The sequence below is a fragment of the Aptenodytes forsteri genome, unplaced genomic scaffold (assembly GCF_000699145.1).
Source record: "Aptenodytes forsteri isolate BGI_AS27 unplaced genomic scaffold, ASM69914v1 Scaffold379, whole genome shotgun sequence".
Taxonomy (NCBI): domain Eukaryota; kingdom Metazoa; phylum Chordata; class Aves; order Sphenisciformes; family Spheniscidae; genus Aptenodytes; species Aptenodytes forsteri.
In genome coordinates this window covers 313,929-326,869 of record NW_008794088.1, presented here as the reverse complement: position 1 = coordinate 326,869, position 12,941 = coordinate 313,929, and the positions used below count along the sequence as shown (strand labels likewise).

The 12,941-nt window shown below is 44.2% G+C and overlaps 1 protein-coding gene across 1 annotated transcript in view; it reads right to left on the bottom strand.

Annotated features, from left to right (window-relative positions):
- GAP43 (growth associated protein 43) overlaps positions 1 to 12,913 on the bottom strand; it is a 57,117-nt gene extending 44,204 nt beyond the window's left edge. Inside the window, exon 1 of the mRNA XM_009274376.2 lies at positions 12,813 to 12,913. Coding sequence (XP_009272651.1) covers positions 12,813 to 12,842 — 30 coding nt within the window. The 5' untranslated portion in view covers positions 12,843 to 12,913. The remainder of the gene's footprint in view (positions 1 to 12,812) is intronic.
- Positions 12,914 to 12,941: the final 28 nt, after the last annotated feature.

The window sequence follows — 12,941 nt, the reverse complement described above, 5'->3', positions numbered from 1 at the left end:
TTCAATTGCCAAAACATGAGACCATTCTTCTGTTCTTGAACAGCCCCCTGCCCAATTCAATACATAATCTTCATCACTGGCAGTAAATGAAACAGGAGACCTATAGAAAACACCTTCGTTTATGGCAAAACTCATTCAATCCCTAAGTATATTCTGTTCTGTGAACTGAATGAGACAGGGATCCTACTGAAAAAAAAATATACCAGTATTTGATCTTATAATTAAGGACCACATCATTATGCCTATACGTGAGAGAAGACAAATTAAAGATGGATAGGCAACCCTTTTAATTACTTCTCTATATTCTAAGTGTTTGACTTTGAAAACTCAATGTATGCTTAACAAAAGTGTTTAATCTCTTATTTTAAAGATGTAAACTAAAAAAGAAGAAAATAGGAAATTTCATCATTTGAAATCATAATGGCATTCTTTTTCCTTTTATTATAAAGGAAACATATAAAATGGTTGCAAAACTCTACACTTCCAAAGCTTATTCCTCTAATCTCAACAGACACAGCCAAAAAACAAATTAAAACACCACAGTGTCTATCTGAAGAAGACCCCTACCAAGAAAATTCTTATCCAAACAGGGAAAGCTCAGCAAGATTTGATGTAGTTGAAAAGATTGCCTTTGACTATTACAATTTATCTCATCCCCCAAAAGTTGGATAATCTTGACTATAGGCAGGGTGTCTTGTTCCCCCTCTTGTGTTGTGTAAAGGCTTTGGAATAACAGAAGAAAGGATATCTTCCTGAGGTTTGTATGGACTCAACACGTGATAATGGAAGACACCACAGATCAGCTTTAGTTCTTCTATATTCTCATGTGGCAGTAGCTCTTCTGCTGCATGAGAATGTATCCAGTGAAAGTGAATATTATATCTCAGCATGTTTTATTCAGTATTCCCAGCAACCACTGGGACACATCATAATGGGAGCAGAGGGGATTAAGCACTGAAGGTGAGTGCTAGTAGGGGTACAGCACTCCAGTTGGGAATTTCTGAGTGACTGCCATATAAATGCTTTGAGACAATTCGTGTCAGGCAGGTAGAAGAAGCCACCAACTGATAAATCCCTTGTAATAATTCTCTCCTGAGGATGATGAAAAGGCAACCTCAGTGTGGAGTTCCAGCAGATGTCCGTGTTCAGAAGACGGATGTTGGAGCTAAGTCTAGGAAGAAGGTGAGATGCCTTGCAGAAACCATAGTCTTAAGTCCACTAGAAAATATGGGGAGAACTAGGCACCTCAGTATCACAATACACCAAATAAATGCCTTTTGAACCTGCCTACAGCAAACGCTGAAGAGAGAGGGACATCTAAACTGTCTGGGTTTAGGCATCTTGCTCTGGTTATCAGGGAGGCATCTTCTGTTTTGGATTCCAAGCCCTGAACCCCCACCCAGAAAGAGACAACAACTATAGTTTCTCTCTGACAGCATGCAGTAGGATAGGTATTTATCTAGTATCTCAGTGGAGAGACTAGCTTCACTAAATTATGGAAGATGTCAATTCAACTCTCTACTGTACCTGGAAAGATCTCAAGTCTTACCTTCCTCCTACAGAAGACAGTTTAAAGTAAGCTGCTCCTAGCTGTTCCTGCTTAAGCTCTTAGGCTTTTTTCATGGAAGAATTAAATAAGCATGAGGCCAGAGACAGAGAGAGCACAGAAGTAAATACAGCTTTATAGCCTACTGGTTAAGCAGTCTTCTGCAAGAGGACAGATTGGGTCCAGTTCCTGCTTCAGTGAATATTTGACACTAATCATACAAAATAGCGTTGAGAGAGCACAAGAGACCATTTAGTCCATCCTCTGGTCCAGAAGTACCTCCTACAGCCCTTCAGTGATTGGAGCTGCCATAGTTTTCTCAGACAATCTATTCCCATGCATCACAATCCTTTTGGACTCTTCCTAAAGTCTAGTCTGAATCACTCTGATGGCACATTAAAGACCCTTACTCCTTGTTTTATCCACCCTGGACAGGAAGAACATTATTCCCATTTTGTTTTATCCACCCTGGACAGGAAGAACATATTATTCCCATTTTCTTGCACTCTTGCACTTGCCAGACTAGCATCCTGACCCCTCTCAGCCTTATTCCTTTTAGGTTAAACAACCCTAATTATTCCAGTCTTTCCTCACAAATTATATTTCCCTTGACCTCCAGCAATTCTCACTATCCTAGTCTGCACTCTCTCTCACTGGACCACACTTTCTTAGAGCACAGTACAAGACTAAGGCATGACATTTCAGCTGAGGCTTACATGTGCTCATCAGAGCTGAAGGCTTACTAGATGTGTCTTACAGCCTATACTCCCATTTGCACAACCTGGTAAGATGATGTTTTCCTTTTTGACAATAGAATGATGTTCTAGACTAACACTGAACTTGTGGTCCTCTAGAGATCCTGTCTCTTCTCCTGAAGGATAGCTAGCCGGCCTGTTGGCTCCCATGGACAGCTGGCTGCAATTTATTAATCATTCCCATGGACAGCACTTTACATTCACTCTGATGCTGTTCAAATCAGATCCTTGGTTTGACAAGCTTGTCTTGAATTCCAGTAATTTCCACCAGTCTATACCTGGTTCATGCCATCTGCAGATTTTAAAAAACACTTCCTCTAAACGGTCATCCAGGTTGAAATTAAAATGTAAAGTACAATGTATTTAATGAAAACATGAAGCACTAACAAGCCACAGCTCAAGATTGTGGCAACCCACTCAATAGAGTCTTCTGCTTCGACAGGAAATCAGTGAGAATTGCTCATTGAGTAGGATTATCGACACCAGTTCTGTATCCCTGCTGTAATGTTTTCCTTTGGACCATATTTCTTTGCTTCACTTATGATAAAAGCCTGTGAGATAACGTCAAAATCCTTACAAATGACAAGGTATGACAACTACTTCCCCTGTATCCACAAGGCTTGTTATAGAAGAAAGCTAAATTAGTTTGACATGATCTATTCTTGACAGATCTGTGCTGGCTCCTAATAATCTCCTTCATTTGATTATTTCCACCATTTTTTTTCCAGGAATGAAGTTAAGAAATTACAGACTACTCAGTTTATCTTCTCCTTGTTCTTTTTCAGCCTTCTTACACCTCATCCAGCCCTCATGAGTCTTCAAAGCATTCAAAGCTCATGGTTCAGAGATTGTTTCCATCAGCTTTGTAAATAGGCTAGGATGATTTGAAACAACCATCTTACATCAGTACATCCTGACTTGTTCTGCCCTTTTCCTAGATCCTGATCTTCCTCCTTTGTGGCTCCTATTAATTGTTTTAGCCATCAACTTGCAGTTGACCATGTTACTGGAGACACGCAAAATGGGCATAAAATGCTTTGGCCTTATTGACAATGTATGACATAAAGCTTTAACCAAAGCTCTTCCCTCCCTTCCACGAGTATCATAAACACTAAGGTAGAGAGTCAGGATGATATTCTTCACTCTCTTGCTCTGGCTCAATTAATATTTTATTTGTCTGCGCAAAATAGATCAGCTCCTCCAGGAAACATTGGTCCCAGTTTATTCTATAGCCTAATAGCACATTCTCCTGGGAGGTGAGGGTACAGATCTGCTCAGGCAGAGATGGTATATTCAGCACATCTCTGGCTAAATACTTAATCAAAGTGTTTCTGGATAAAAGGAAGGTAGCACATTCCCTTCCTCTTGGATGCATTCTGTGTGGACACTTGACCCGTGTGCTCTGACAAACTTACCCGTTTTGGCTGTGCAGGGAAAGCAACTGGAAGAATACTTGGTTTATAGGTCCCGCGGTAGCTTAGCTGTTAAGTAGGTATTGAGCTGATTATTGCTTATAAAACTAAGGATCATCTAGGCATGCCAGTAAGCAGCCTTTAAATGTTTAGGGGACTTTACAGGTGTAAGAGTAATTATCTTAGTACCTTAGGCACCTCCACAGTTAGAAAGGAAGGAAGCTCTAAAGTTCTACAACCTATGACAGACACCGCTGAGAAGGTAGTTCAACTTACAACAATTCCTTATTTCTCAGTTCAGAACAATGGTAACATAACTGTGATACATTTCAGACTCCTCGTCAGCCACACCCTAATTAAAAAGTAATGAAATTCTACAAGATAAGGCATTGTCTTATGGTATCTCTTCCTGAATTGTGGAATCATACAACTCCAAGGAAGAAAACAAAGAACATAAGGAAGAATTAACTGAACTTTAAAGGAAGATTTGCTAAAAGTTCCTGTAAGCCATTAGGGCTCATTTTTCAGTAATTTGTCAATTCTTTTGTCTTCCACGGAGTCTTGTACACTGGCATCATAATGGAGGGTTCTTTTTGCTGCATATTTAGGTTTACCATATAAGAGGGAGCTTCAGGTATTGATTCACATATTAACTTTGCTAACTATCCTCTGGAAGTTATCCAACTTTTGTTTACTTCATGGAGGTTTCAGTTAAGCTCAGTTCTTCAGTTATTTTGGGGGGAGATCTTTTTTCCTTGCTCCATTTGTCATTTCCTTAGGATTTAATCTCTTCTAGCTGGTATTCTGACTGGAATTTGGGATACGAGGGAAAGGACATTTGCCAGATCCTGTGCTTTAGGTGGGACTGGTTGCATCCTTATCATGCTTTTGACTGCAATTTTAACAGTTGACATTAAACATCCATTTTCCATTGTGGGTGTCTGTCCTCAAAACTCTATGTAGGGCTTGAAGATCCTCTGGGTCTTCCACTGGAAATGCAAACAGCAGGAAGGGTTAAAACCACTGTTTTTCATCTTTGATCAGGCAAAGTCTCCATTCTGACAGATTCCAACTCAGCCTGTGCAATCCAGGTCTTTGCAAGCTGCCAGCCTGACTACTCCAACATAACAAGATAAGAATTAAAATCTTGACCCTAAGAAAGGTGCCCCCAGTTCTGAGGAACACAAGCACCATTTCAGTGCAGTTCTCCAATCTACAGTGAAGTGCCCCTGCTGAGGATAAACTTTTGGTCCAGCTTCTAAAAGCTCCTTTGCCTTAGTTCCCCATCGTTCCAGTTCCCCGTTGTTCCAGTACCACCTCCCAGCTGCACCATGCTTCTCAGGCACAGTCAAGCAGGTGATGCCCTCCTCACGTTTTCTCAGCAGGTGATTTCCAGCAGTGGACTTCACTCTTACATGAAACTAAATGGCTGCAAATTTTACTGCCAGCAAATCGGCAAGTGATACTTGTTTCTTTATTTCTACCCTTCCAAACCTAGATGATTTTTGTTACATTATTTCTAAATCCACCACTGAATACCTTACTCCTAAAGCTGTGGGCAGACAGAAGAAGGAATGATACAAGGAGAACAATGGTCAATTCAAAACCATTGTGGTTTACATCCTGCTGGTTTCAACTTGAACTAATATAAATGACTGGCATCTTGTGCAAAAGAGCAAAGCATGGTACCATGCTGCCCCAACCTGCCCACCCTTGAGTACTTAACATTGCAGATTTATAAGGTCATTGGATGCTATTAATAAAATAAATGGATTAGACTCAATTCAATAGTCTGATGAACTGGATGTCAATTGATAATAGTCTTAACAATTATAAGAGTAATCGAAACTGTAAATTATTCTGGCCATCACCAATTGTAAGAAATCATCCCAATTCATAAAAAAACCTGAAGTTCCTGAGACCACAGTTTCACTCCTAGGCAATTATGAGAAGAGTGGAATAAAACTAGCTTCAGAGCTAGGTTCAGATCCAAACACACTCCCCTGCACCCCTAAATTTTAGGGGCATTCAAACCAAGTGAGTAGGATTCTTTTAGAGCCTATTAGCTTTACTAATTACCAGCCCTTACAGAAAGGTGTCTCCTACAGAGATAATGTTTAAATATTGTGAGATGTCCCGGCTTTCTATAAATAGAGATATACTGTGATTATGGCTGGAATTAATTCAAGGAACTTCAGAAGTAAGATGAGTAATGAACGGGACTGACATTTATTGGTTATAATTTAAAAGAATATAAGTACATCCTGGCTTCCCTTTTGAGGCATCAAAGCCAACCAACCCTGGTGGGAGGAAGGCAGGCTCAGTACATCCTCTCTTGGGCCAATGAGACAGCTGGAGCACAGCCTGCCACCCAACAGTGGCATTAGTAGCCAAGGGACAAGCCCAAAAGTATGAACCTTCAAGAAAGCAGAAATGGTGATACTAGTTTGTACTGCCTGCGTTGCTCCTATGGCAGCCATACCCCTCCTCAGCCGCCTGCTGGGGGTGGGCAACATTTGACCCATGCTAACAGCAATGTGATAGGTGAAGATGCACCACTTTGCTGTCTCTGTCTATAGGTGCTCATTTGCAGTACCTCCAACAGCTGCTCAAGTGGAGGAGAACTGGGGAAGCTGCAAAAGCAACTGGAAGCACAAAGGAAGAACCCATGTAGTTTTCCCTCCTACCAGCTTCCCTTTTGATACCAGTGCCAGGGAGGGTGAAGGGAGTAAGACCTGGTGGTAGTGGCTGATGCTGCCAGCAGGAGTCCCCAAGAAGCACAGCCTAATGGAGGGCTGGTATCCAGCTGGAGGAAAGAAGCAGCAGCAGGAGGACTGCATGGTCAAGGGAGCAGGAGGAAGGCGAGGAGCAGAACAGATGGGAAGAGGAGAAAAAATGAGTAACAGGCGGAGACAGCAGGATCAGTGTAACTCCAAAAGCACAAATTCCTTTTGTTATATTAAAAACAAATCACTATTTTCATTACACTATTCCTCCACCCTATACACATATTGTAGGTTGCCACAGGCAGGATCATTATGATGACAGGGGAGGAGCCAGCACACTGGTGAACAGCAGGGAGAAAACTAAGTTGTAGCCCTACTCTCAGGCTCTGGCCCATAGTAATAAAGCCTGGGTCTGAGAAGAAAATCAATGGTTTGTGTTAAAGGAACTCAAGTGGTTAATAAACATCCCAGCACTGCAGGAGTAGCTGAGGATGGATGAAGGCTTTGCCTGTCTAAAGCACCTCTCACCTGAGGGCATCTGAATCCTTTTTTTTCCACCCACACTAATTATTTAGTTTCCAAATTAAAGAAGCATCTTGCAGAGACAGCCATGACAGGCAGAGAAACTGTGCTTAGATCAAGTCAGAAAGCAGGTTAATAGCACTGCTAGGAAGACAAACCAGCGCTCTCGAAACCAATTCCTATATACTAACTACTGGCCTGTGGTGCTTGCAACCATGAAAAGCCATGGAGTTTTACACACACACTCAGCAGGCGATAGAGAGAGCCCTAAGGAAATATAAACACCTTCTCCACATGAGGCCATCAGAGCTCTGAGGTTACATGTCACCTCCTGGCGTGCTCAGGAGGATCTTGGAATTATAGATGAAATGAATGTGGATGGATTCCAGACTTTGACTTTGAACTTCAGATGTTGAAAGGTGTTTCACCTGGATACCTGCTCTGGTATTTCCCACAGCAAGGTATTCTGGTATTTCTACCAGCAAGGCATGTGCACCTTCCACTGGGCCCTTCTGGATGACAGACCTCCTCTTACCAGCCTGGCATTCGCCTGTGTAGACCTACTGGGCTATGGTTGTTACCTTACAGCTGGACACTGGGCCTTCAAAACTCAGATGCAGCCAGGTATGGACTGCTGCCAAATCTATCCCTGAGACTTGTCAGACTCACAGCAAACAGGGGAATCGCATAGTGACTTCCAAAGGGCATCAACACAGAGAGCTGCCATTAAAAGGTTTCCCTTCCTCAGGTGTCTTTAGCCTGGAACTGTCATCAGAACTATCAGTCATTCTCAAATCCAAATAAAGCCTTCCCTGTGTAGGGAGGAAGCCCAAAGCAACAGAAGAGATATGAGTCATTTATGTGCAGGAGGAGGGGACAACAGGAGAGTTGTCCAGAGGGAAGGATGCACGGGTCAGCAATGCATGGACTGAGCAAAAGGTAGTCAGTAATGCACCACCAACCTACTGGGAGCATGCAGAGGTCTCAGGTTGTATGTACTTTGTGCTTTTGCTTCATACTATCTCAGCCAAAAGCAGAGGCAATCTTCAGGCTATGCCGGCTGTTTTACCTGTTAATACACCAATCCCTCAGCATATACATGCCTGCTCAGTACAGGCTAGGCAGAGCTCACTTACGTCCCATGTCCTCTGCATGTGGAGCAGACGAGAGTCATTGAGGGGAGCACATGCCTCACAGCATGAGGCCAGCGAACCGAAGCAAGTATACACATCCCTGGTTTACATCATACAAGACTATCAGCCTGCTTTCATCTGGCAATGGGTAAAGGGCCCAGTTCACCTTCCCACTAGCACGAGAAGGCCTTGCAACTTGGCAGCTGCCAGCAGTGGGGAATTCCTGCTCTCTGGGAAATCGGGAGAGGGAAATACAATGTCTGTGCAGGGTGGCTACTAGATCCTACTCATCTCACCCACAAGTGGGAAACCTGCTTGCGGGTTATTGTTTAATCATTCATGCAATCCAATACTGAGCACATAGCTGGCCTGAAATGAAATTGGACTTGAGTGAAACCTCTTTGCACTTTCTCCTTCTAGTCAGTCAAAGCCACATGACTGGAGGAGGGGTCCCTCTCATCCCTCATCCCCAAGTGATGCCCACCCTCTCAGCATGGCATGGGCAGAGTCTGGAGCTACAGCCCATTTTCTTATCCTGAGGCAGGAGCAGCTCTGAGATCATTCAGACACCCTCAGCATTAGGTCAGGACAAGCCCTCAGACAATACATGTTGGTTCCTTGGGCTGCACACGTGTACCCAGCCTGGCACAGGCAGATACAAGATTCAACACAGCCCTCTCAGCAGGGATGCCTCTATGTACCGGTGGGTACTGCCTGACTGTTTTTTGCTGGGACTGTCATTCAGGAGCAAGTGGCAATAGGCAATTTGGATCAACAGACTGGTTTCTTTCCCACTAAGCATTACCACTGTCCTTCTCCCCCTGGAAACTCTGCCTGCAATTAGTTCCCTAGGAGGGGGCTTGTCTGTGCCATTAAGAACAGTTACATTACGCGATCTAGGAGAAATCAATGTCTCTAATAGTCAGCAAAGGCAGTGGAGGAGGACAGCATGATGGGAGGAGTGTTTCTCTGGAGACACCCTTCTCAGGAGAAATCCCAGGGGTATCGCCCCAGGAAGAGAAATAGTAAGGACCTGGAGTAATTAAACTTCCATGCAGCAATTGTTTACTGGAAGAAGCACAGAAACTGCTCGGTGTCTCTCAGAAAGGTGGAGGCAGTGGCTAGACTCTCCCCAGGCCCTGAAGTCAATGGTCTGTGGTGATTTACACCACGCTGGCAAGTGGAGGGAGGAGGGGCATGGATGGACACCTTTCCTTTAAAATTCCCCATTTCCTCTCTCCATGCTGGTGTTTAAAGGTAAGACCACGCCTTGCAAGTTTTGAAGCATCTGGATTGTGCAGCATAATTAAGTTATTCTAAATGAGGTCTGAGGCATTTTAATATCCTGAGGAAAGAGAACCTTAACTCTGTGTGCATCTTCCTCTCTCTCTTTTTCTCCATTTCCTCCTTAGTGCACACATCTGCAGTTCCTGGAATGACAAGACACCTCACCGGCTGGCTGTAATTGCTAGGACAGTTCCCTAATGCTTTCTCCTTCTCCAGTTGCATTAAACTGCATCTTTAGAGGTACAGCCCTGTTTATTCATGCTGCTCGTGTGGAAGGGGAAAGAAATGCAGACTGCCTCTTCCCCCCTCCCTCCTTTGATTTGATGGGTGTGGCAGGTTTAAACCTTTGCAGCCGCTGGCTCTCCGGCACTGGGGTGAGGAGGAGAGGACAGAATGGGAGGGAAGCCGTCAGATATGGCTGGTGATGAATGAGACTCATCTCACCCACAAGTGGGAAACCTGCTTGCGGGTTATTGTTTAATCACTCGTGCAATCCAATACTGAGCACATACCCCCATAACATCCATCTGTTCTAGTATGCGGTGCATGCAACACTTGCATTTCTAGCCACCTATCTAACTATCCAGCTCTGCGTATTACTGACTGCAGCTCTTGCTGGCAGTAAAGGTTAAGTTCAATTTTTCAGAAATTGCTTGACCCAGCCTTTCAGTTATGCCACCTTTTAGCTGAATATTTTGTGGGCACAGATTCAGAGCTGCAATCAACTGTAGGCAGAAATGACAACACCAAGCTATCTACATCTCTCATGGGTGGGCACAGTCGGTCAGATACTTCACTCTTCACATTGGCATCACACCCACAAGAAAGAGTAATCTGCAAGGTACGAGTGTGTGAACATATTTGTCTTTGAGGGGTGGGAGGACAGACATATACAGGCACACCTAGACACAAATGTGAAGAGATTTCTTCCACACCCAAGCCTGTAATTTCAACATTTCGATCTTTAGCTGCCAGAAAGGCGGGACAGCAGGGGCTTCCCCTGAAAAATAATCTGAGGAGAGCTGTCTTTATTTTGGGAAGGAAACTCCTGCCTGCGCTGAAGAACCCATTCCATCTTTTTCTCTCTGTGAAAGGTCTGGGTGGGGACTGAGGAAGAACACAAGCTGAAAACCGAGGTCTTTTTCTTCTCCAAATTAAAGCTTCCTCTCGTGTATCACCAGCTTTGCTGAGCGAACTGCTATATTGCCAGTTTGGCAATTGTGATGTGTATTCAGGTATAGGAGCAGGAGTTGGGCTCTGAGCCCAGGAACATCCACCGAATATGCACGGGCAGGCGCATTCAGGTTGTATGGCTGCGTAAGGATCAGAAAGCATGTGCAAACGAGTGCATGTGTGCTTGTGCATATATGTGTAGTACAGAAGCGAGTGACCAGAGAGTGGAGATGTGTGCCGATGTGTGCCGCACATGCACGCGCAAAGGGGTGTGTACCATGCGGTGGATTAATGTACAGAGTGGGGAGAGAGGACTACGTGCTATCAAGATACCTGCATGCCATGCATTTCTAAATATGTCAGAATACAAAATGACAGGAGCAAACCCATAGAGATGTAACGAACAGATACATCGGAATATTATTCAGGAGCTTTAATGCCCAACCTGTGATGGTATGGGCAAAATTATCCCCCTCCCCCAATAGCTCTCTTCTGACTCCAAAGAATCCCAGAGCTACCTACTTTATTTTAAAATTTGCTGTGCACCTCCGCCCACCGCTCTGTCACTCTGCCTCCCTGTCTGCCTTCCTTCTCCTCCTCTGCTCTTTTCATCCCATATTTGCCAGTTGAATGTGCTCTGCTGGCTGGCTGCAACGTGTTCCCCCCCCAGCCATCACCACCTCCCTCCAGATTTTAGTGAACGTATCATTAATTGCAAAGCATTTGAAAAACCTGCATGGGGAAAAACACAGGATGACGCAGGGTCTCTTTCTATCCCATTCACCTGCCCCTCCCCATTATTCTACAAAATTGCTCCTTCGTTTGATAACACACACATCTCCATTCAGAAACACACCTTAGCCTGGATTTTCTTTCAACACTGTGCTTTTCTACAGTAACTGGAGTTACTCACATCAGTGTGTCAGGCTATTGCTCCAGAATACTGCAGTGCTATATTGTAAGAGATATATAAATGTACGCATATATAAAGAAAGTAACCACTATGGTGCTGTACCTAAGACTGATTTGAGCTTTGCACTCAGAACAAGGACCAAAGCTCTTTGTCGCTACCTACAAATCCATAATTCAGAGAAGTTTCCAAAATGCCTTACAAAGATATCTGGGGCCAGTTCCTGCCTCAAAGTTGCAACTGCATAAATCCAGCATCCTCCCGAGGAAGTCCAAGAGGTTCAGCCAAAATAGGCTCTCTTAATCAGGAGCAGGTTTGGGCTTTCAGACAAAATAAAAGGGGGAGGGGGAGGGGGGGAATGAACGAAGTAGCATTTTTTTCAATTTCATTACAATTTTGTCCATAAAAAATTTGGCACTGAAAACTAGCCACCACCCAAACCTCCTTATCATCCCAATTCCCTGACAGGAAAAGCCAGGTGGTACCAGCAAGGAGAATGAACTGGTTTCCAACAGGTTCACACTGTGAGCTTCTCTTATCCCACCCGAGTTCGGAGCTGACAGAGGCGTGGTCCTCTGTCTCTTTACCAGCTGGTGCACAGTTGTCTAACTGGTTGTACTATGAAGGGTATTGCAAAGAGGGTGACTCTCCCCCTCCCCTGGCTAATGCTTTTGTTATTAATTAATTGCATTTTTCACTATAGAATAGGTTGGGGAAAAAGCTTCAGGTTAATTCTTGCTCAGATTGTTGTAACACAAAAAAATGAATGCACCTGTCCTCCGAGCCACCTCACAGCACATGCACATAAAGCATCTCCCATTCATCGGAGCCAGGAGCAATAGAGAGCGTTCTGACCAGGGATCAAGGCTCACTGGGCATCCTTTCTTTTTTGGCATAAGATGAAGAATTGCTTCCTTTATCTCCAAGGTAGAGCCAGATCTCATCACGTTTCCTGCCAGCCGCACCCCCCACCCCCCCAATCCACACCCTCAGAACCACAGACAGAAAATCCTAGGCAATACATCTGCCCAATATTAAAAAATAATAAGAAGAATAGAGGGGAGATTCTGGGAGCTCCCCAAATGTGGATGTAGGCCACCCTTCTTACCCACATCACCAGCCCCCGAAAGGCAAAACAGTCATGTTGAAGGGTGTGAAAAGAGCCTTCAGTCGCAAGATGCTAAAGAATTGCAAAAGAGACGTCTGTTGAAGCAGCTGAAATTTCCTCCCCCCCTACCCCAGCCCCTACCCCAGCCCCTCACACACTCAGGCAGACACGCACCCCACGGACACCCAGCAGCCTGGGAGATTTCTTAACGGAAAGAAATGTAAAAATCTTCAGCTCTACCTGTTTTGTTCTTCTCATACAGCACAGCATGATCGTATTGTCCCCTTCCTTCCTTCTTCTTCCTTCCTTCTCCTCTCTCCTTTTCCTCTTCTCTCTCTTATCTCTCCCCCCCACCCTCTCCACTCCCTC